This window comes from Molothrus aeneus, chromosome 4, assembly GCF_037042795.1.
Source record: "Molothrus aeneus isolate 106 chromosome 4, BPBGC_Maene_1.0, whole genome shotgun sequence".
NCBI lineage: Eukaryota > Metazoa > Chordata > Aves > Passeriformes > Icteridae > Molothrus > Molothrus aeneus.
In genome coordinates, this window is record NC_089649.1 from 16,826,366 (window position 1) to 16,846,974 (window position 20,609).

At 40.0% G+C, this 20,609-nt stretch overlaps 1 protein-coding gene across 4 annotated transcripts in view; it reads right to left on the minus strand.

Moving 5' to 3' along the window:
• The window catches only part of MAPK10 (mitogen-activated protein kinase 10), a 147,290-nt gene extending 137,804 nt beyond the window's left edge, over positions 1 to 9,486 (minus strand). For 2 of the 4 annotated variants that reach the window (XM_066547997.1, XM_066547999.1), the window contains exons 1-2: positions 8,848 to 9,216; positions 4,331 to 4,450 (exon numbers count right to left, since the gene is read on the minus strand). In XM_066547997.1, the coding sequence (XP_066404094.1) occupies positions 4,331 to 4,338 (8 nt within the window). In that variant the 5' untranslated portion in view covers positions 4,339 to 4,450; positions 8,848 to 9,216. Of the gene's footprint in view, positions 1 to 4,330; positions 4,451 to 8,847; positions 9,217 to 9,436 lie in introns of those variants that run through there. The other 2 variants (XM_066547998.1, XM_066548000.1) reach the window with 2 other exon arrangements.
• Positions 9,487 to 20,609: the final 11,123 nt, after the last annotated feature.

The following is a 20,609-nucleotide window of genomic DNA, read 5'->3' on the forward strand; positions in this document are numbered from 1 at the left end:
TCAGAAGATATTTGTCTGACATTCTACTCCCATATTCCACAGCAATAGTCCTGGATATTCTCCATAAGGCTGGAAGAGGAGCCTGCCAAATACTGAACTAGCCTGGCAGGTGGTTCAGAGCTATTTTTTCCACCAGGAACTCAAAAAATACAGCAGACACAAATATTTCATGGGATATATTCACAGGTCACGCCAGACACAGGAAAGCATTAAGCTCATAAATTAAGCTCACTCCTTTTCAGTAAGCTGAGACTGACATGTGGCAGAATAAAAGCATTTGGTCCAGCAGTATTCCAGAGCAAAACTAAACTAGAGATCCTTCAAACACAGACTGAATTTGTACTTGAATTTTTTTTATAAATTTTATTTTCGCTTTTTAAATGTGCAAATAGCTTGACCTTTGCTGGGCCAGTTCAACTACTGGGGGAATACAGACATAGGTACAACATATGGTATGTCTGTGTCTTTACAAGCATTAGAAATGCAGCAAATATTAACTTTCCAAATAAATAAAAAATATTTTTTTAAGACTATCTGTCCCAAACATCTAAGACTCATGTTATATGATCTCAAAATTCCAATATGCCACTAGGGAATAATCTTGGTGGGAGGGCTGTACATTTCTGAAGCCTCACTCTTTCACATACTCAAGCTTCAATTTTTTTCAGTAATATAAACAAAAAGCCTACATTTTGCTAAAGGAAAGCTCAGAGTTTCTCACATGTATGTGATACTTAGCCCAGGGCATTAAAAAACCCCAAATACTGCATGAGTTGACAATGCTATATTTCAATGTAATTTAATTAAAATACTAATCTTAGGGGCTGTAGGAATAACTAAAGACAAACCAAGGATGGAGGGAGAAGGGATATGAATCAGAATAAGAGCTATAGTATAAACCCACATAACATTATCTGAGTTTAAAGGGCAGTGAAAATACTCTGCAAAACAATATCCTGAGGACACAAAAAAGAAAATCCATATAAAGGAAAAAAAGAATCAACAACAACAAAACAAAACAAAAAAAAACCAAAAAAACCCCAAAAAAAAAAAGCAAAGGCAGGAAAATTCCCTTTATGAGCATCTCCAGCGAGCTTTATTGAAATAAAAGGTGATCAAGTGGTTCTATAATCCAAAGTGAAGTCTATAACCCAAAGTGAAGATCCCAGCACTTTCTGGAAAAAATTCAGCCCCCTTGAAAAGTAGAGAAGATGAGCAGCTGAAGCGTTGTGTGTTAGAGCTCACTTCTGGAAAACCTTTGTTTGCGTGTAGCTGATCACATGACAAATAGCTTTTGGAAATAGGCTCAGGCAAGAGTCCTCCAAGGGGAAATGTGTTGCACATTACGTGGCCATCATCAGTAACAGGTAGTAAGTTTTTACATTTATCATATGCAGCAAATTTAATATAAACATGGTTTTTCTATTAGTCAGAGGAGCAGAACACAAGTTTCTCAGAGAAAACTGTGCTCTGAGTTCCTCTGATTTTTCCTCATGCACTTAACACCTGTGAGGAACATTAGAGGAACCAACACAATATTCCAAAAAACCATGTGACTGTAGTAGCAAGATACCAAGCCAAGACACTACAAAATTGATCCTCAAATGTTTTTTTCAAGCACTTAAAAAACTCCTCAAATTCCTTTATCGCAGGTACTTTGCTTCTCTGCATAGATGTAGCAAAACCTTTCTCTCACGTGGTTTCTTATAAAATTACTAACTCAGCTGGAAAAAACACCCATTGCCCACGGCACTAACATCAGTTTTTTGGTAAACAGAACATCCCAAGTTTTTCCTTGCTTGATCTTTTCTGTGATGAATATTGATAGGTACTTTTGTTCTCCAAATGCTTCTTTTCCTGACCTTTTTTAAAAGACTTCGGCAGTTAATTCAACTTCACTAATTATATGCTAATTTTTGTATGTGGTTTCTGATTTCACATACAATTTCTACAGTTGCAAAGCTTGTGTTTTCACCAACAGATATTGCTGAATGCAAAATAAAACTCTATATGATCAAGCTGTCTTAATGAGCAATATTAACTGGAGAGAGTCTGCACAGATAGCATAAGCCCCAGATTTCACTTGCACTTGTTACACACGTTTACAGAAGCGCATGCCTAGTTCCTACAGATAGAGCTTTAAATCCATCAAATGCCTGGAGACACCTACAGATGTTTTTTGTAGCCTCACAACAAGACTTTACAGTCTTTAATTCTGTTAAGCATATTTAACTAATTTTGCCTATTAATGCTGTGTCATCTGGGAGGAAACTTCTCAAGCAACTCTCTCCCTATGACATCTCTGAGTTCTTTTGACACATTTCATATGCTGCTTCTGAAAACCCGGTATTTGCACTGATTACCCACCCTCAAATCTAAATTGAGAAGAACAGAGCTGGGGGGGTGACTTAGATGTGCACTGAACTCAGAAAATAACCTGGACAGAGCCACTGGTAAATGCTTGAAATATCAAACAGCAAATATCAATAGCTGCAACATTAAGATAAAGACATCTTGGTGACCTGGGGGACAAATGATCAAGTCAAACTGCTTGTAGACAGCAGTTCCAAAATTAGCACTACATACACTGTGTTCCAAAATTAGCACTACGTATACTACCAAATGCAAAATCACCAGGAGTGGGGATTAGCATCAGCCAGCTTCTTAAGAACAATTTTTCTACTTACACAGCAATTTAATAATGTTAATGGTGAGAGGAACTGAGCTGCCATGACTGTCAGCTAATTGCATTAACATGTACAAAACACCATAAAAATTTCATGCAACGTCTGTTTAGCAACCATTCATCATGGACATGTTAACAAAATCCATTATTTGCACCACTCCATCAACTACCAGAAATCATACATACTTTGCTTTTGCCAGCTTATTTAAAGTTCTCATTATCTACAACTAATAGATTATCTGTAGGCTCCTAAACACAGAATTAAAGCAAAATAATATTAATTTTTGTAAAAAATATGGTTTCAGGGTTCATTGTAAATGCAAAAGGCACCCAGACCAATTCTTATGCAAAAGGCTCAGTGTCACAGTTTCTAAAGCACAGACATTAAGCCAAGATGAAGGCTGTCTTGTTAACCAGAATTACCTTAGGACAATGGGCCCTAAAAGCCATAAGAAGTTAAAAATATCATAGTAGTAAAAAAGAGAGGTTATTAAGTTCTACATAAATGTACTGCTTCCATTGAATGTCCACAAGTCAAGGATGTGAGCATCCAGACTGTGACTCCTTATGCCACAAATCACTGTCCATGTCCAGGGTATGTCTCCTCCCCTTGGGAAACCCTCTAGATTCCAACAGAACACAAATTCTGTCAGTGGTGCTCTATATGCACTGCTTTCTGCAACTCATCTCACTTCAAAGCAGTCAAATACATTTAACTGACACCTGTTTAAATCTTTTTGATCAGCTTCATCAAGGCTGAAATGTCACCAGAGCATTCATTTTGTCACCCTTGATGGGTCATTTGATCACCCTACGTGCCACATCTACAAGAGTTCTATCTCCCTACAGAAACATTTCAGTGTCTTGGAGCTACACCTTACTGGAGTAACACTTGCAGTTTTTGACAATTCTATTGAGATTACATGAGAAATCTGAAAACAATTCTTCATCTCCCAAAGGTACACCAAAACCATCCTAAAGAAACTATCAGAATCACAATGACTTATTATGTATGACATATGGATTGAAATTAATAGCAGACTTAAGACAGTTAAAGCTACAAAGTATTTTTGAAAGACTATTTGATATTCATCATTGTTCTCACTATTTTCCTGTCCAAGAATAAAGACATATAAGACAAAAAAAGTCTGTGATGACTCTACCCAGACTTCTTCAGTCATCTCAAAGAGAAACAAAACAACCTTTCCTCTCCCCCCACAGCAAATCTAAGAGATGGAAAACATTAGTTACAGAAATCAGTCCAAAATTGTGGATTTTGCGATAGTGAAACAGATTTTGCCATTTTAAATAGTGCTCAGAACACTGCATGTGTAGGGTCTTTTTAAAAATTATTTTGCTATATTAACACTTCCTCTGAAACCACATTCTGAATGTGCTCCATCTGATAACTGTGCAATGCAGAAATTATACACTTGGAAAACTCATTATAAGATGACAGCATTATGTTAATGTGTACTAAAAATTACTACAAGTTGTAACTTTAATTTTCCCTGCCTCCCCCCTCCAAAAAGAAAAAAATAAAAAAGGAAAAAAAATCAGCATGCACTTCGGCATTAAGCCTCTTTTGGCTTTTTTTTTTTGCCAAGAAGTATGATTTAATAAGATAATACATTGTTGACTCACCACAGCATGTGCTATGTCTCATCTATAGGAAATAGTTCAAAGGCATCAACTTCATGCATGGGTTGCCATAGCTGACATTTGAGTCTGGCCTGCTGTTGGTACAGGTTTCTAATACTAGCCCTAAGCACAAAAAAAAGAGAAAGAAATATTTGGGGTTTATTTTTCAATTCTAATTGACACAGAAAATTTCAGAAAACTAAACTAACCTGGAATATCATTATCTGCACATTATATAACAAAGAATTTAGATTTTCCTCTGATAATACCATAATGCATCCCATTCAGGCAGTATTTGTACCATGAATTTCCTTTCTTCCACACAAAGAAGAAAGGCAGGAGACAGAAAATAATGCAGAATGAAGTGCTGTTTAAATGGGAGAAGTGTGTCACAGTTATTCTCCCACCAGTAAAAAAGAAAAGAGAAAAAAAAAAATCAAGGCCTTAGTGCTCAAGAGCACATGTTCAAGACTGTTCAAATTGAAACAGATGGTACTAAAAAAAAAAAAACCCAACATAAAACTGATCTAAAATAATTATTTTTGTTTCTATACTATCTATCTTTCTCAGGCCAGATCATCAATTTTTTCTTTGGAATGAGGAAAAGCAGAAACTTCACCTATGACAAGTTGAGATATGGACACAGTCACCTGCCACCAATACCTGGGGATGGAAATTAAATTTGACTTGTGACATTATTAACAGCTTTAAAAACTGTGTGATATGGATACATATGGGCATCAGGAAAGGCCTGTGAATTAATGCTGTTTATCCAATAATCACCCTCTTAAAAACAAATAACAAAGCATGTGACAAAAAAGAGAAGTAACAACCAAACATGGTGGTCTGGTACCTAACCACTGAACAAAACAAAGTGATTACGATTAAGTATAAGGTTTGACCTGTATCCTAAAACGCTTTCAAGTATCTGAGAACTAAAACTTTGTACTAAGAACAGCAAATGAAAAATCCTCATGAGAAAACAACTACATAACAAAAAAGAGCCCAACTCAGGCTCCTGAAATCCCACTCTCAAATTACAGTTCCTAATTTGCTGGGCTATTGACCTGCTAGTGTAGAATCCTGGTGAAGCAGCTATTGACTTGACTGGAAGTCTCTTCTGGACCTCCAACTTTTACTGATTATTACCTCACAAAAGTACCAAGAGAGTCCAACACAGCCAAAGATTTGTGTTAGATCAGGTCCTAACACATCCCAAATTTCCCATGTAACTGCTGCGATGTGAACAAGAGGCTGCATTCACAGGGTCATCAACATGGTCTTGTTCTTAGATGGGAGAAAAGCCCAGAACCTGCCTGAAAACACAACAGTTGCTTTTCCTTTTTCTTGCTGCAAAAAACCACTGCCCTGTGCTCCAGGCACAGTCAGGAAGATCCTAAGGTACACTAAAGCTCATGAATTCACATCCTTCGTGTAGAAATGAAACTGAGAACGTACCACCACCACTAGTGAGTTCACACACCGAAACTTCTACCAAAAATCTCACTGTGTAAAAAACCAATAAGAATGGAACATTTTGGGATCTGAATTCCCTGCCTTTCTCTTTTAGCAACTGGCCAAGACTGGTTCTAAAGCTTGCCAACAAAGCTACAGCTATCAGGCTAAAACACAGTAGAGCAGCTCAAGAAGAGCTGTGTAACTTTCATAAACAGTGGAGAGGGGGCCAGGAAATTCCATTCCATCCCCTCTACTGCTTTTGATTTCTACTTTAATCACTGGTGGTCCTTTCATGAGGGTTCATTTTCCTTGCAAGTAGCCTTCAAAACAGTAAGTGTGCAAGAATCATAGAAAAGGAGCACACACACACACACACTGAATATATATATGTTATGTATTCAGTATATATATATTATATTTAATATAGTACATATATTAGTGCATATATATCTCCGTATATATATTATATATAATATATACATATTCAGTATTGTAGCCCAACGAAGACTCTCTCCTTTACTCCTGATGACATAACAGAGCAGCAAGTATGGTGATTCTGCAATCACTAGGCTTTCAGGACATAATTTCTAGTACTGCTATTATTGTAAGCTCAAAATGTAATCACTGGATGGGAGGGGCTATCAGTGTAGAATGCTTGTGACAAAAACCCCAAAAATGACAAAAAACCCAAAAATTTACTAGGATTTAAAAATTTATCAACAAGCCGGTGATATTTTCTGTAATTTGGAATTGTCCAAGGAACTGGGTAGTATCTACTGAACAACAGTTTAAGAGATTGCCAATTTTAAAACTGGAGGCCTTTCCCTAAATGCAGCTTTTCTCTCTTCCAAGTCTTAAGAAAATTATGATGCTGTCTGCAAAAGCAATGCTAAAATCACCCCCCTTCGGGCCTGCTTTAGGCCTCCCTTAAATTGGATGAATCTTGCAATGAACTGTAAACTACAATGAACTTTATGACCTTCTCCAATACCATGGCAGTGAAATTTTGATAACTTGCTCTTTGCTCTCCCAAGCCAGATTTGGTACTGTAACACTATTTGAAGGTGTATTGATCCAGTAATGTTAAATCACTAAAAAACAGCTGCAAACATGCCAGCCACTGACAGCAGGGAAAAAAACCCCAAACCTACAAGAAAACACTCATCCCTGTCATCTGCTCATAGAAACCTGTGTGTGCACTGAAGGAGCTTTTTAACAAGAGAAGGACATTTTCCAAGGAGGCAGACAAGCAGCTAAGTTAACTTATTTTTCATGGTAAGCGATTTCTGTCCTTATCCTATTTAGGAACATCCTTGTAATCTTAACCCTCCTCAACAAAACCTTAATTACAACAGGACCCTGAAAAATTATGCATACTCTGAAACAGCAGGAGAGAGCTATGAGCAAGAGTGCAGTTTATTGAGAGTCAGGGAAAAAGAATATTGTTTAATGGCTGAGGTCAAATCACCTTTGTCGTTCACATCCGCATCCCTGTAAGACAAAGTCATTAGCTGAGCCAACTGAAAGGGTATTCCTATGCCACCGTTCCTAGCAGGAAGAGAGCAGACAGCCAGAGGACCACAGAAGAAAATACTGCTCCAGTGCTCCTGACCAGTGATTACACAGCACTGTACTGAAAGAAGGTTAAAACAGTGGGGGTTTGGTGCATCCCATTTTCCCCAAGGCATGGGGACCGAAGATAGGTTACACATGGGCAAAGACAAACAGCCCTGTGCCATACCTGCACCAGCCTGCTCTGTCTTAACCCTTCTCTTTTCCTAAAGCTGGGCTTGCAGGACAACCTCTGTGTCCTCCACCAAGCTGATTTCAGACTCCTCTGATTAGTTACAATATACTTATTTGCATTTTCCTCCCAATCCATTTCTACTCCCTGCCATAATTTCCCTCAAAATTTGTATTTTCACATAGTGTCGTTTTTTCCCTGTAGAAGTCTCTGGTGAAAGTTACAGTGAACATATCAGAGGAGGGGAAAGTTGCACTGAGGATATCAGGAAGCTATGCAGCAAAAGGAGCCCATGTAAACAAGCTGACAATCCCCTAGCACACGAATGGTGTGAAACATGCCCATCATGGCTCACTGGGAGCACAGCCTGCTTATTAAACAATGCTGTAACACTTAATTATCCAAGGCAAATTTCTATTATTTCTAATAATGTCACTCTGCTATAAAAAACAAAACCAACATTTCTTCCTATAGCAGTAGCTTTTTCTGCCAGAGGATCTCTCTGCAAAGCAACATTGATTTCACTGCAGCATCTACAGATTGTTAATTCTCTTTTGCAAAATTACTGGCCCATAGCTTGCTGTAAACACTTCTCCTGAAATATCTTGTGGTTCTGTTAAACCCAGTGGGTTGAGTTGCTCACTTGAATACAAGTAATGTGGAAGAGTGATGATTAAAGGCTACTTTCTTAAAAACAACCCCCACCCCCACATCCAACAAGGTCCGTCAAACACTTCCACATACACACTTTTTTTTTTTTTTTGCATTCAGTCACTCTGCAAAAGGCTAGGACTTCTGTCCTTTGAATCTTCCAGCTCCTTGTCGTCTCTTTATTTTTCCACATTCAAATTTTTCACAGCTGTGTACGGATGGACTACCATATACCCCTCACAGCACCCTCATCTTTCTCCTGAAGTGCAAGCCAAGGCACCTCCTTCCCCCCAAAGCCCGCAGGCAGCGTTAGAGGCGATGAGGCTGAGTAAAGCCCCGGTGTTTACAGGAGCCAGCTGGTAAAGCAGCAGCACCACAGTGCCATGCCCGGCGTGCCCCTGCCCTGCTCGCACGGCCGCCGGTCACCCACAGCGCCCCAACATTACCGCTCGTACCCACCCGCACACAGACAGGAAAATGATGCTCCTCCGGCCACAAAATGGACAGGTGCAGCCTTCTTGCTTTGCTTAGCAGTTTACTTCATTAACCTCTCTCTCCCCCTCTCCCCTGCTTTAATATTTTTTTTTCCTTCTCAAGCAGCAATCAATATTCATCACCCCACCCTGCGAAAGCAGTTAGTCAAAGAATATTAGCATCAGCCACCTACCATTCCTTGCTCGCCAGCTATTCTCCTCGTCCAGAAACCTTTTCCCCAAACTGCGACTTTAGGTGGTATTTTAAAATCACATTCCAAACAGTGCTGAGGAAAAAAAAAGGGCTATTTATAACAATGGGGAGGGAAAAAAAAGGAAAAAAAAAGAAGGGGAAAAAAAACCGGGCAGATGGTTTCAAGGTAAATCACCGTATTCCTTTAAAGAACTGAATAAAAGCCTGGGGAAGAGGGTAGAAGAGAACAGAAAAAGGGGAGGCAAAATGTCTGATAATAATGAAATAAAAGGGGAGGGGGGGGGAAGAGTGGCTTGCTGAATCACGCTCTTTCACTGCCTGGAAACCATTGTGCAGCGTGATGCTGGCTGTACCATTGTGGAACCTACCAGAGGAGACAGGCAGAGAGCTTGGGGAATGGGGCTGCTATGGCAACTGAAAGGAGCACACATGACGTCAAAGCACACAGAGGTCTCGCAGGGGGAGGGAGAGAAAAATCTAATCTGCAGCCACAGCCACGGTATCTCCTGGAGAATCAGGGGATAGAGCAGTCTGCAAAGGGAAGCTGAGCGGCCTCCTGTAGCACTCACCAGCAGCAGCAGCAGCAGCTCAGACATCTGCAGTAGAGAGGGAAGGTGGTAGCAGCAGTGTGGATCTGCTCTTTTGTTTACATTAGCTGCTATACAAACGCATAAATGCCCATCATCCTAAAAAAACGCAATCATTTTTAAAATTCAATCAAGTTTCAGCCTGGGAGAGAGATTTTAAAAAATTATAAAATTACAACACATCTCCTCCACAGCTATTGAACACAGCTACTGCTCAAAAGAACAAGCAGTGCAACCCTTGGAGTCCCTCAGAAGCCCAAGGACCTGCTAAAGATCTCCCCACCAGCAGTAGGCTGTGCCCACTGCTAGACTGCCACAAATCCCACTTCTAAAAACCACCACTGCACAGAGGAACTATTGCATTTTTTGCTCACAGAACCAAGCAGAGTTGGTGATGACTTCTGATGCCCTCCAGTTTAAAAATTAAGCAGATAACATTTCTTCTGCACATGTCAAACTGCAGGATGTCTTCTCTCTTCTGACATAAAACAGCAAAGAAAGTACATAGGAAGGGTACTACACTTCCATGAGATTTAGGCTGGGATAAGAGCTAGTCAGACATATTATCATACAATCATAGAATGGTTTGAGTTGGGAGCAACCTTAAAGATCATCCAATTCCAATATCCCTGGGCAGGGATGTAATTGATTTGACCGGATTGCTCAGAGCCCCACCCAACGTGGATTTGCACATTGCCAGGGATGGGACATCCATTCTTTCATTCATCTTTCATCCACCCATCATTCTTAATATCTAACCTAAACTTGCTCTCTTTTCAGTTTTAAGCCATTCCCCCTCATCCCATCATTCTAGGCCCTTGTAAAAAGTCCCTCACCATCTTTCCTGTAGGCTCTCTTCAGGTTATAGAAGGCCACAGTTAGGTCACCCCAAAGACTGCTCCAAAGGCTGAACAATCCCAATCCTTTTTGCCTTTCCTCCTATTATGGTGACATTCTATCTTGCCAAAAATACCCTTTCAAAGAACCAAACCATTTTCTTCAGTATATCAAATTCATTGGTCAAAAAGAACGCCAAGGAACTCATTGCAGCTTTCTGGCCACTGGTCTGAATATTCCACAGGTTTTGCCACACCCAGAGGCAAACACAGTCCTGTGAGACCAGGAACTCAAACACAGAGGTTATCTAACCCAGGCTGGGTAACTCCTGCTTTTCTCAGGGCCACCCAAGTGCCCTAAGCAGCCCATACATTGACATATGGCATGACACATAAACATTTAAATCATTTAACCTGGCTACAGACCAAGTGAAGTCAATGGCTGTGATGGGCCCCTGAGTTATTGGTTGCCCATTCTTCCCTATATATACACCACTCCCCCTTCTCCATCAGCCTGTTTCTTATCTTTTGGAGGTGAAGGTTTTTGTTTTAATTCATACATCATTCCTGCATACATAAATAATACATAAATACATGCATGAAGGTCTGAACACATTTAGTTGCAGCGAGAAAATATTCTATAGTTCCAACTTTCACACAGCTGCCTTTCCCCCCCCCCCCCCATTTACTTAACAGCTCCACCACAAGCCAACAATCACCACAGAAAGGCCTCCCCACACTCCACATATTACGAAGAGAAGATGTGAAGATGTCCTGCCATTGTCACCAGTGCCCTGTGGAGGGACAAAGGGCAGCAGGGCACAACTTCCACCACAGTTTGTGAACACCTGGACAGTAAAAATAAACAATATGCCAGATACTTTTAATGTGTCAAGCTACTGGTCTCAGTACTGGTCTTCTTCAACAATTCACTATTTTTAGGTAAAATACCAGGGTGAAATTACCTCTCTGAAAGATTTTTTTTTCTTAAAATATATCCATACACATATTTTTCTGCATTACAAAAAGCATTCAGCATACAATAAATTTAAGTTTCATAGGAAAAAAAAAAACCAAAAAAAACCCAACAAACCCACACTATTGTGTGAGTCAGGAAAATACCTTTGAAAATACCACTAACTGACCACTCACTGGTGCAGAAGGGATTAAGGGTGGCTGCTTCTGACATAATTACAGGAGTGGGGTTGGAGAAACAAAGAGCCTAAGCTTCTGCAGCAGCGACAGAAGCTTTGGAGTACAATTAGGATACTTGCCCTTGAAACAATGGAAAATAATGGAAAATAGTGGCTTTTCAAATGCTTCTTTCCCCAATGAAGGGATGCTGCTTCCTCAAGCTCAACACCAATTCTCTCCACATTCATCTCGGGTGATTTCAGTGTCCTCCTGAGATGCTTTACTGGCTGGGCCAAGATACACCAAGTTGCCACAAAATGCATTCCACACTGGAATCAGGCCTCAGCTAAACACTGTAAAGGCCTGACACAGTGCATCAGACTGGCATCAAACAATTTAAACAGATCATTTTTGGCACCAGTTTCCCAGAATAGCTGCCCCAGTCTTAACTGGTAGCTATGTTCTGTGTGACAGGTAAGGCCAGAAGTGGGTATGGCCTAAATTTAAGGTTGACTGGATGTGAGCAGATGTTTACAGCACAAAATTAGCTACAAAGGTCACAATGAGCCAACTTAATTAATTTCAGCTAAACTCTTGGACCTCCTCTTTGTGCCTCTAAAGCATTCAGTGTTGGTCCTCCTTAGTACAAAAATAATTTCATTTCAAATGCAAATTCTGCATACAATTTGCAACCCAGGAGATGAAAGCTGGACTGTACCTCTATCACTGATTTTCATGAGAGACACTGGGAGCACATTTCTCCCAGAGCCTGCTGCAAGGATGGCTGAATGTAGCAACTCCTGAATTGTCACAGTTTGCAATCCAGCACATCAAAGCAATCTCAGCTTGGTGATGGCTTAATGCAGTGGGCTGCAAACTGTGATGGTTGAAGAGCTGTTACACACCCCCTTCAGCTCTGCCTGCCTTACAGGGGTCATATTGCTCTGAATCACATTAAATTAAAGCCACTACAATAAAATCCTAGTGAGCGAGCATCTTCATGTTTTAAGGCATAAAGCAACAAACCAATCTCTGAACAAATTCTTCCACCCCAGTCGGTGCTAAAGCCAGGACTAAGGGATTTCTCAACATCACTTTCAGTCACAGCTTTGTATGATTCCAGCCTGATGCAATGCTGCACTCTCCAGTGGAACAGTGAAGGTGTGTGCCAGGCTCTCCATGGAACCAGCCACTGCTGTTCTCCCCAGGTATGTACCCGCTGTACACGAAATCCAAGAGTGTCTTTGTTCCAAAAATTATTCTTCAAGAAGGGTGCAATATAAACAAACTCTTTTTTTGCAGCTCTCCTTTGTCTGCCATACAACCCTCCACTGTACTGAACTTCTCAGCTAGTTTTTAACAAAATCCAAAAATTTGCAATGCTTTCTTATTCAGTCTCATTCTCAAGGAAAAATTACTGATGAAAATTACTGTCCTTGACTTTACCCCGGACAAAAGAAATAATAATCTTGGATTTTGTGTTCATGTCCATCAAGAGGACTTCAAAGCCATTACATTTTCTACATTGTTATTATGCCAATGGTTGAGAAAGGCTTTAAAAAAATTTAAGAAAGCTACACATACTCCTATAACCCTTCTTTCATCCCCTTTACTGCCACTACCTCTTCACTGCTGTATCATAAAGAAGTGGACATTTTAACCTCAGGATTTCTCTTGTTATGCAGGTGGACAAATGTAACAGAACTAAACTGAGATGGAGTATTAACTATGGCCAGCATCATGTCAGTTTTCTATATAACTCTGAGGTGGAAAAGCACAATCTAAACCTTCCTGTTACCTTCCTGAGGCCTGACCCACACAGAGATGCTGCAATTACAAAGCGTAATTGGAGACAAAGCCAGGTAATTGAGAACAGGCAATGATATCACAGGGCAGGGCACGGCGGTTGGACAAGTCCACTTGATTCATTTACTCACAAGGGAGGTTTTAAGTGAAAGAAACAGTGAATCAACACAACAGATGCACCAGAAGAATTCTTAAAAGACAGACTGATTAGCAATAAGCAATCTAAGGAGTTGCACTGATGACTTGCTTGTACTTTGTATCCAAATCTAGCAGATATCTGACCAAAATGCATTATTTTAGATATTGAAATCCTAGCTTAGATCTAGTAGAGGACAAGAGCAAATTCAGAAAAAATGGTTCTTCAAGTCAAGAGTGCTTTTCATTACCCATACATTTCTAAATCAAATCAAAGATAGGATAAAACAAACCTTAGCAGATATGCATTGAGCAGCAAAAACACAGGCAATAAAACAGGGGAAATGTGCACACAAATACATGCACATGAATACACAAACTTGAAGGGTTCAAGCTTTTACACTCATCAACATTAGAAAAAGGATGTTGTGATAGCAAGCCCATAAAAATGAAACAGCAAGATGCACACACATATGTCACTAGCAATAAATTAGATGTACAAAACTGGACTGTTAAATACTTACTTCAGTAAAGAGAATGAACTTAATGAATAACTTCAAGCATCCAAATGTTAGAGAAACAGGACTCTCTCACTGTACATGAAACTATTTCATCTGTTCCTTCAATTACTGCATCGTTAGTGAAAAATATTTTACTACTTACTTGATGACACACATATCAAAATTACAGTTTTGGCACACAATAATACTGCTGCCATTTTTGAAACTGCTTTGTCTGCTGTCAAGGGCTGCATGTCCTGTAAAACTCTAGCAAATAAATATACCCTAAAATGCACTAATACAATTTTGAATAAATTTATCATGGGTGTTTTATTGTTCTAATGATATAGAACATTACATAAAATGCCAAAGGTGCCATAAACCAAATGCTTACTATGAAAAAGAAAAAAACCTTAATTCTAAATTGCCATCTGAAGGTAATGCCATGAACTGCTCAAGTCTTATTTAATTTTAAAAATTGCCACTTCCTGTATTCAGTAATTCTTCCAGAGCGCATGATTTCATGCTCAATTTTCCCTGCAGAGATCCATAAGGCATGTATGAAGGATTCAATTACAAATGATTCCAGTACAATAGAGCACTAAACAGAATTTAATCTTGTTTCAGTATGCAAACAAACAGAAACCAGTCCCTCCCCCAAATGAGTACATTCCCCATTTACATAAGATGAACACACAGCCATCGTTTACAACATTTCACAGGTTTACCTGAAAACCAGGACACACTTCCAGCTGACTTCTGTGAAAAATTCCACACTGTCAGTTCACTTTGCTACGACCATAAAATTAAATCAGACTGTGACAGATGGTGTCCAGCCTGTCTGAAGACATTATCTGCTGTATAAATATTGATGATTTCAATAAGTTGTGCTCCAAATATACATTTTGAAACATACAGATTCCTATCTTGAGCTAACAGTAAAAGCTTTGGCTATATTACTATGACAATAGTATGTTCCCCAAGGTAGGATTTAGAAGATATGGGCCAAATCATTCTCTTGGCTAAAAATGCTGTATTCAAAGTTGCACAGACTTACTGAAATGGGAAAAGAATGCATTAGTAGATTTAGTGAACTACATGGATTTCAGCACCCTGCTGAGGGATGGCTCAACCTGCTCTGCTACTGTAAACTCTGGCTCCTGGGTTGCTTCAGAAGCTTTTAATATACTGCCTTTTCTTGTAAAATCTTTCTTGGTACATTACTTGCTTGGGAATTGTTTCATTTCTCAAATTTAATTCTCACATAAGAGCTTGGACCACTCATCGATTTTTTTTCTCAAGCTCACCAGGTGATGCTTTCATTTACCAAGTCCTGATTACACATTTCTTGCACATAAGCAAGTCTCTGCTCCCACAAGGAAACCAAACAGTTCCAACTAAGACTACACAGTACGATTATATAATGTCAGAATTAGCAGTATCTGATTTTTTTTTTTAAAGCAATTGGGCTGACTGCCTCTGTGCACTTGGTTCTCCCAAGTATTTCTTCCAAATATGTGATTTCAAAGGTGTTCTTGTTCCCCTTCGGGAGCAGAGTGATCACAAAACAGAAAAAGCATTTTTGGATGTTGTATTTTATCTGAGCCCTGACCCAAGAAATAGGTCAGAAAGGTTTCACTAAACTAGGGAGTTGTAAAGGCTGCAGCTCATAGAGACAGAAACTAGCCCCGAGGACTCCAGCATTGCCTGTGAGTTAAAAAGAAGTAGAACAGCCAAACTTTCATTTGATTTGTACAAAATTCATTCACAGCAAAACACAGCGAGGTAGGGACACCTACCTAGTGCAACATCCATGAGATGCACAATCTCAAAGCATGTAAAAATTCCCTCCACCACACCTGCTTTCGACACTTGATGCCTCAGGAATGCTTGTGATGCTCTCCAACGCTGGACAACGGCAGGACAGTGTGAATTACACATGATGCTGCACCGGCATTTGCATGAACCCTTCCCACCTGCGGCAACACTGCCCAAGGGAGCCTTGGCTGCCCCACCCCAGCAGGAGCAGCTCACCCTGTATCTCTCTGTGTCACACAGGCTGGCATGGGGCTGAGAAACCACCTGAAAAACCACATTTCCTCTTCCTCCCACAACTCCTCATGTAATCCATGGTCCCTGTTGGAATGGGTACAAACACAATTTAATGTCACACTCAGATCCTGTTTGCCAAGACACAGCAGCAGACACATCTGAAGACAAACAGAATAAGACCCTTGGGGTTGTTGCTTCCATGGTGTGCTCAGATGCTGCTGTCATACGGCACTGTGCAGGTCTGTCAAAGCAACACTTTAAACACCATATTTCAATATTGATTCTGGAACAAAGCAGCAGCTAAGTGAGGACAATGCACAAACTGACTCTGCTCAACAGCTCCATAATTGCCCAAAGGTGCAGAACAGAGATGTGAAAAGAGAGTAATTCCAAGGCAGCACATTTCAATTTTAGAATTGAAGTAACAGCTCAGATATAACAGAGCTATTCATGTTTTCCAGGCATTCTCATTCCACTTAGGCATTGTTCATGCTTCTAGCCATTCCCCTTTGTCACTGCCTCAGCATTCTTCATTTCATCCTGCCACATTGCAAAGAATGCTCAGAAACAGCAAGAAGGAAAAAAAAAAACAAAACTCCAAACCCCCAAAAATTTATGCACTCATGAAAATCCTGCCAAGGCCAGAGAAACATAAGGATCCTAATCTGTTACCTCACTGAAAAAATAGAGAGATGGTGTAATCAATGCCTGTTTTCCTACACTAGAATAAATTACCTGATCTAGAGAGTCACCTAATCTTGTAAATCAGGGTAAACCTACAGCCAGCAATTGGAATATCAATCTAGGCAAAGATGGAAAATTAAAAAAAAAAAAGTCCATAACACCATGTTCTGAAAGTTATGCCAAAGCACCTGGCAGGCCTCAGTCTAATACTGCATTATTTCTGCTGACAGGAAAGTCAAGACCATAACCTGCCTCAAGGTTTAAAGACTTAGGCAACCGCTTCTGTTGACTGAGAATAGTTTGCAGAGGCCAGTTCTCAAGGATTATTCTTTTAACTGATCTAATTACATCACTGAAGATGGACTGCAACATCCTAGGATGTTTATGGTGGGGAAGAGGTAAAATATTCCCATTTATTAAGTTAAAAGGAAGTTAAGAGAGTTTGAAATTCAGGACTGATAACTACTGAAATAAACTATTGACTGCTGGAAATAAAAAACAAAACCAAAATCAGCATCTGCAGAAAATTCTATGATCTGCCTTCAAGAGAGAAAGAGAGGCTCTAAATCATGGTTTAGCAACTGGCCATTTCAGAGAATGAAATAACACTGGGTATCTGTATTTGAATCCTAAGAATTAACATACTGTGGGGATGGATTTCTCTACGGTGGTTTTTACTGAGGGCCACTACAAACTCCTGTGACACCCTGTGTTTATTTTACTTGAGCTGAAATCCAGGACAAAACCCAGAAACACTTCTGACACCTACCTGGCAGGTATCTCTCCTGTGTTTTCCCCTCAGTGATTTGTCTTATTTGCCCTGGACTCAAGCAAAACAAACACATTATGGAAATCATACACTCTGAATCCAAACAACCCTCCTGGGTGAGCTGGGCTTCTTGCATCTTATGGAGCAGGATTCTGTCATCTCCTCATGAGCACTTGATGGTATTTAAGACACCATTTGAAGGCCAGGACAGTCTGCACAGGCTTAGACATCAAGGAGAGCTATATCCCTCCTGAACTAGCATCCAGATAACAAACAAAATTCCCTGTGGCACTTCACATCCCACTGGCATCTGGTGTTGGTGCACCTGATTTGGGCTTCTCATGTCCTTGGATATCAACTCCACACCAGCCAGCTGCCTGTTGTCAGCTCCAAGTCAGGCTCCAGCTTACCTTCCATTGTTATCACAGACAGATGAAGCGAGGTAACAACATGAAACCATGGCTTGGAAGACATCCATGAAACAGCTCTTGTTTCCTCTTCTTTTGATGCCAGATTCTAGGTGTAATCTTGACATGGATTCCTTTCAAGCATAGCATTTTCCTCCCAAAACAAAGCACCAGGTGCCCCAATGAATCCTTGTCAATCAGTGAAGCTCTTTCATCTGCATGCAGTGTCATTTAGAGTTATTACCAAGGCATTAAACCATCCAGCAGGTGACAGCTGACACACGTTCTATAAAGTGGCTTTGGGATGAAAGACATTATAGGCATTAAAAAACATTAAGTTTAATACTGTAATGTAACAATTATTAACAACATCACTTCTGAACTGGTAGCACCTTCACATGAAGAATGTCACATTCACCTTTTTCTCAAATGGGAGATTCACAGGAAAGGAACATTCTAAAAGTTTTTAAAATTAATTCCTGAAATCAAGAAAAGTACTTGAAATCCCTACGAAATAATAGAATTAATCAGAACTTAGTGAGAAAGCCTCTTGAAGGAAACAAAAACATAGATGATGGCAACCAAAAGTTATTTACCCTGGACATCAGTGATCACTTCACAGATTCAATAAATCAAGTTTACACAAAGAGAAATTACGGAGTGCTTGCATATCTTTGTTTCAACCAACTTTTCTTAAGAAAAGTTTTAATAATTTCCAATTGCAAGCATATTTATTAACCTCAGCACAGAAACAGCTGTGCTGTCTTTTGAGTGTTTCTGTAGGTATAATCTTAACATTTGTTATAAAAAATTCAAAGCTGCTCCACTTTTGCATCTGGTCAGCCTTTTTTTTTTTACCTTTAGGATAGAAATATATTTTGCCTATATCTTCAAACCAACAGTTCTCAAAGAATCTCATAACCTGTATTGTTGCACTGCTTTCTGAAGACGTGCTGTCATTAACACAGAAAATTCTTGGAAATGAGATGAGGAGTTCAAAGGTTTTGTGCTAACAAAGCATGAAAAAGAAAAGCAAATTACCATTACCAAGAGTTACCATTACTGCCAGCAGTAATGGCAACATGGAAATTGATGCCAAAAGTAAGTAAATCATAATTTTTAGTGGTTACCCAGCAAAGGTTTATAATAATAACTTTTTTTTTTCAATTGACAGTGAAAGGATTGGGAAAGAAGACATGCAAAAAAACCCCAATTCTTCAAATGTTAACTGGAAAAGAAAGCATTGCCAATCCATGAAATTCCTATTAAAGTCATGACATTTCACTTTACTTTCCCCCTTAGACAAGCAGCAAGGAAGAAGAACAAATTCCAAAGTAATTTTAGCTTCTTTCCCATCACAGGAAAAAAAATAAAAGAATCACACAACAGATGGACAAAATGCTATATAACGAAACCTTCATGCTGGGGACTGTACTCAATATGTGCCATAAATAGCCACCTCAAATCCGCCCCAGATCACTTCACCAAACCCAACATTTACTACAGAGCCTCTGTTAAAATCACTGGGCTCAGTGAGAAACCTGCACACCTAGGAGTGGCCCACTGACACATCTGTCTGTCAGGCCTGTGGCTCCCTTGGATGGAATCCAGATCTCGGAGCTGCGATCCAAGGCTTCCCGTACCATGTCTGGGGAGGAACAGGCGTTCAAGCCAAGCTTATCTAAAGCTGCAGGCGTGAAGGATGACAACCAGCTAGTTATCTCAGAGGAAGCATTTTCAACTGCACCTGATCCAAATTCCTGTCTCTGTCCAGAACGTGGACAGTCCAGGTCTCCTCTCACAATCCTAGGTGCCTGCAGCTGGTCTTTGAATGGCCAGAGAAGGACTCCGTTTATTTTTGAAGTGCAGCTGGAAGAAGATGCAGGACTTTTAGCTAATAGCTCAGTGGCATAACTTTCCCAGGCAGTGACAGGCTTGGATTTACTGCACAGAAGTGAATGCAAAACCCTAAAGTCAGAAGAATAAGGCACAGGGGAAACTGTAGCATTCACACTCTCTGGAAAAATCCCTTCACCCAGGATTTTTCTCCTGGGAAGCTGAGAAGCCTCAGAGAAAAGGAAACCAATTCTTATCTCATTTGCTTCTCCTGTGTTGTGCTCCCTGGAATGTGTTTGGAGATTGTTCACCCACAGGTGATTGTTTCATTGGTTTCTGGTGTGAGTTGTTTTCCCTCTTTGGCCAACTGGGGCCAAGCTGGGTCAGGACTCTGGAAAGAGTCATGAGTTTTCATTATTATCTTTTTAGCATTCAGTAAGTATCCTCTCTGTATTCTTTAGTATAGTATTCTTTAATATAATATAATATCATAGAGTAATAAATTAACCTTCTGAGAACGTGGAGTCAGATTCATTATTCCTGCCTTTTTCAGGCATTCCCAACAAATACAATAGGAAATAACTCACAGAATCACTGGGTTGGAAGACACCTTCAAAACCACTGAGTCCAACCCATGCCCTAATACCTCAACTAAACCATGGCACCAAGTGCCACATCCAGTCTTTTTTTAAACACATCCAGGGATGGTGACACCACCACCTCCCCAGGCAGACCATTCCAGTACTTTATCATTTTTTCTGTAAAAAACTTTTTCCTAGCATCCAACCTCTATTTCCCTTGATGCAGCTTGAGACTGGGTCCTCTGGTTCTGTCAGTTGCTGCCTGGAAAAAGAGATCAACCCCCACCTGGCAACAACCACCTTTCAGAAGCTGTAGTGAGTGATAAGGTCACCTCTGAGCCTCCTTTTCTCCAGGCTAAACACCCCCAGCTCCCTCGGTCATCCTTCATAGGGCTTGTGTTCCAGACTCGCTTGT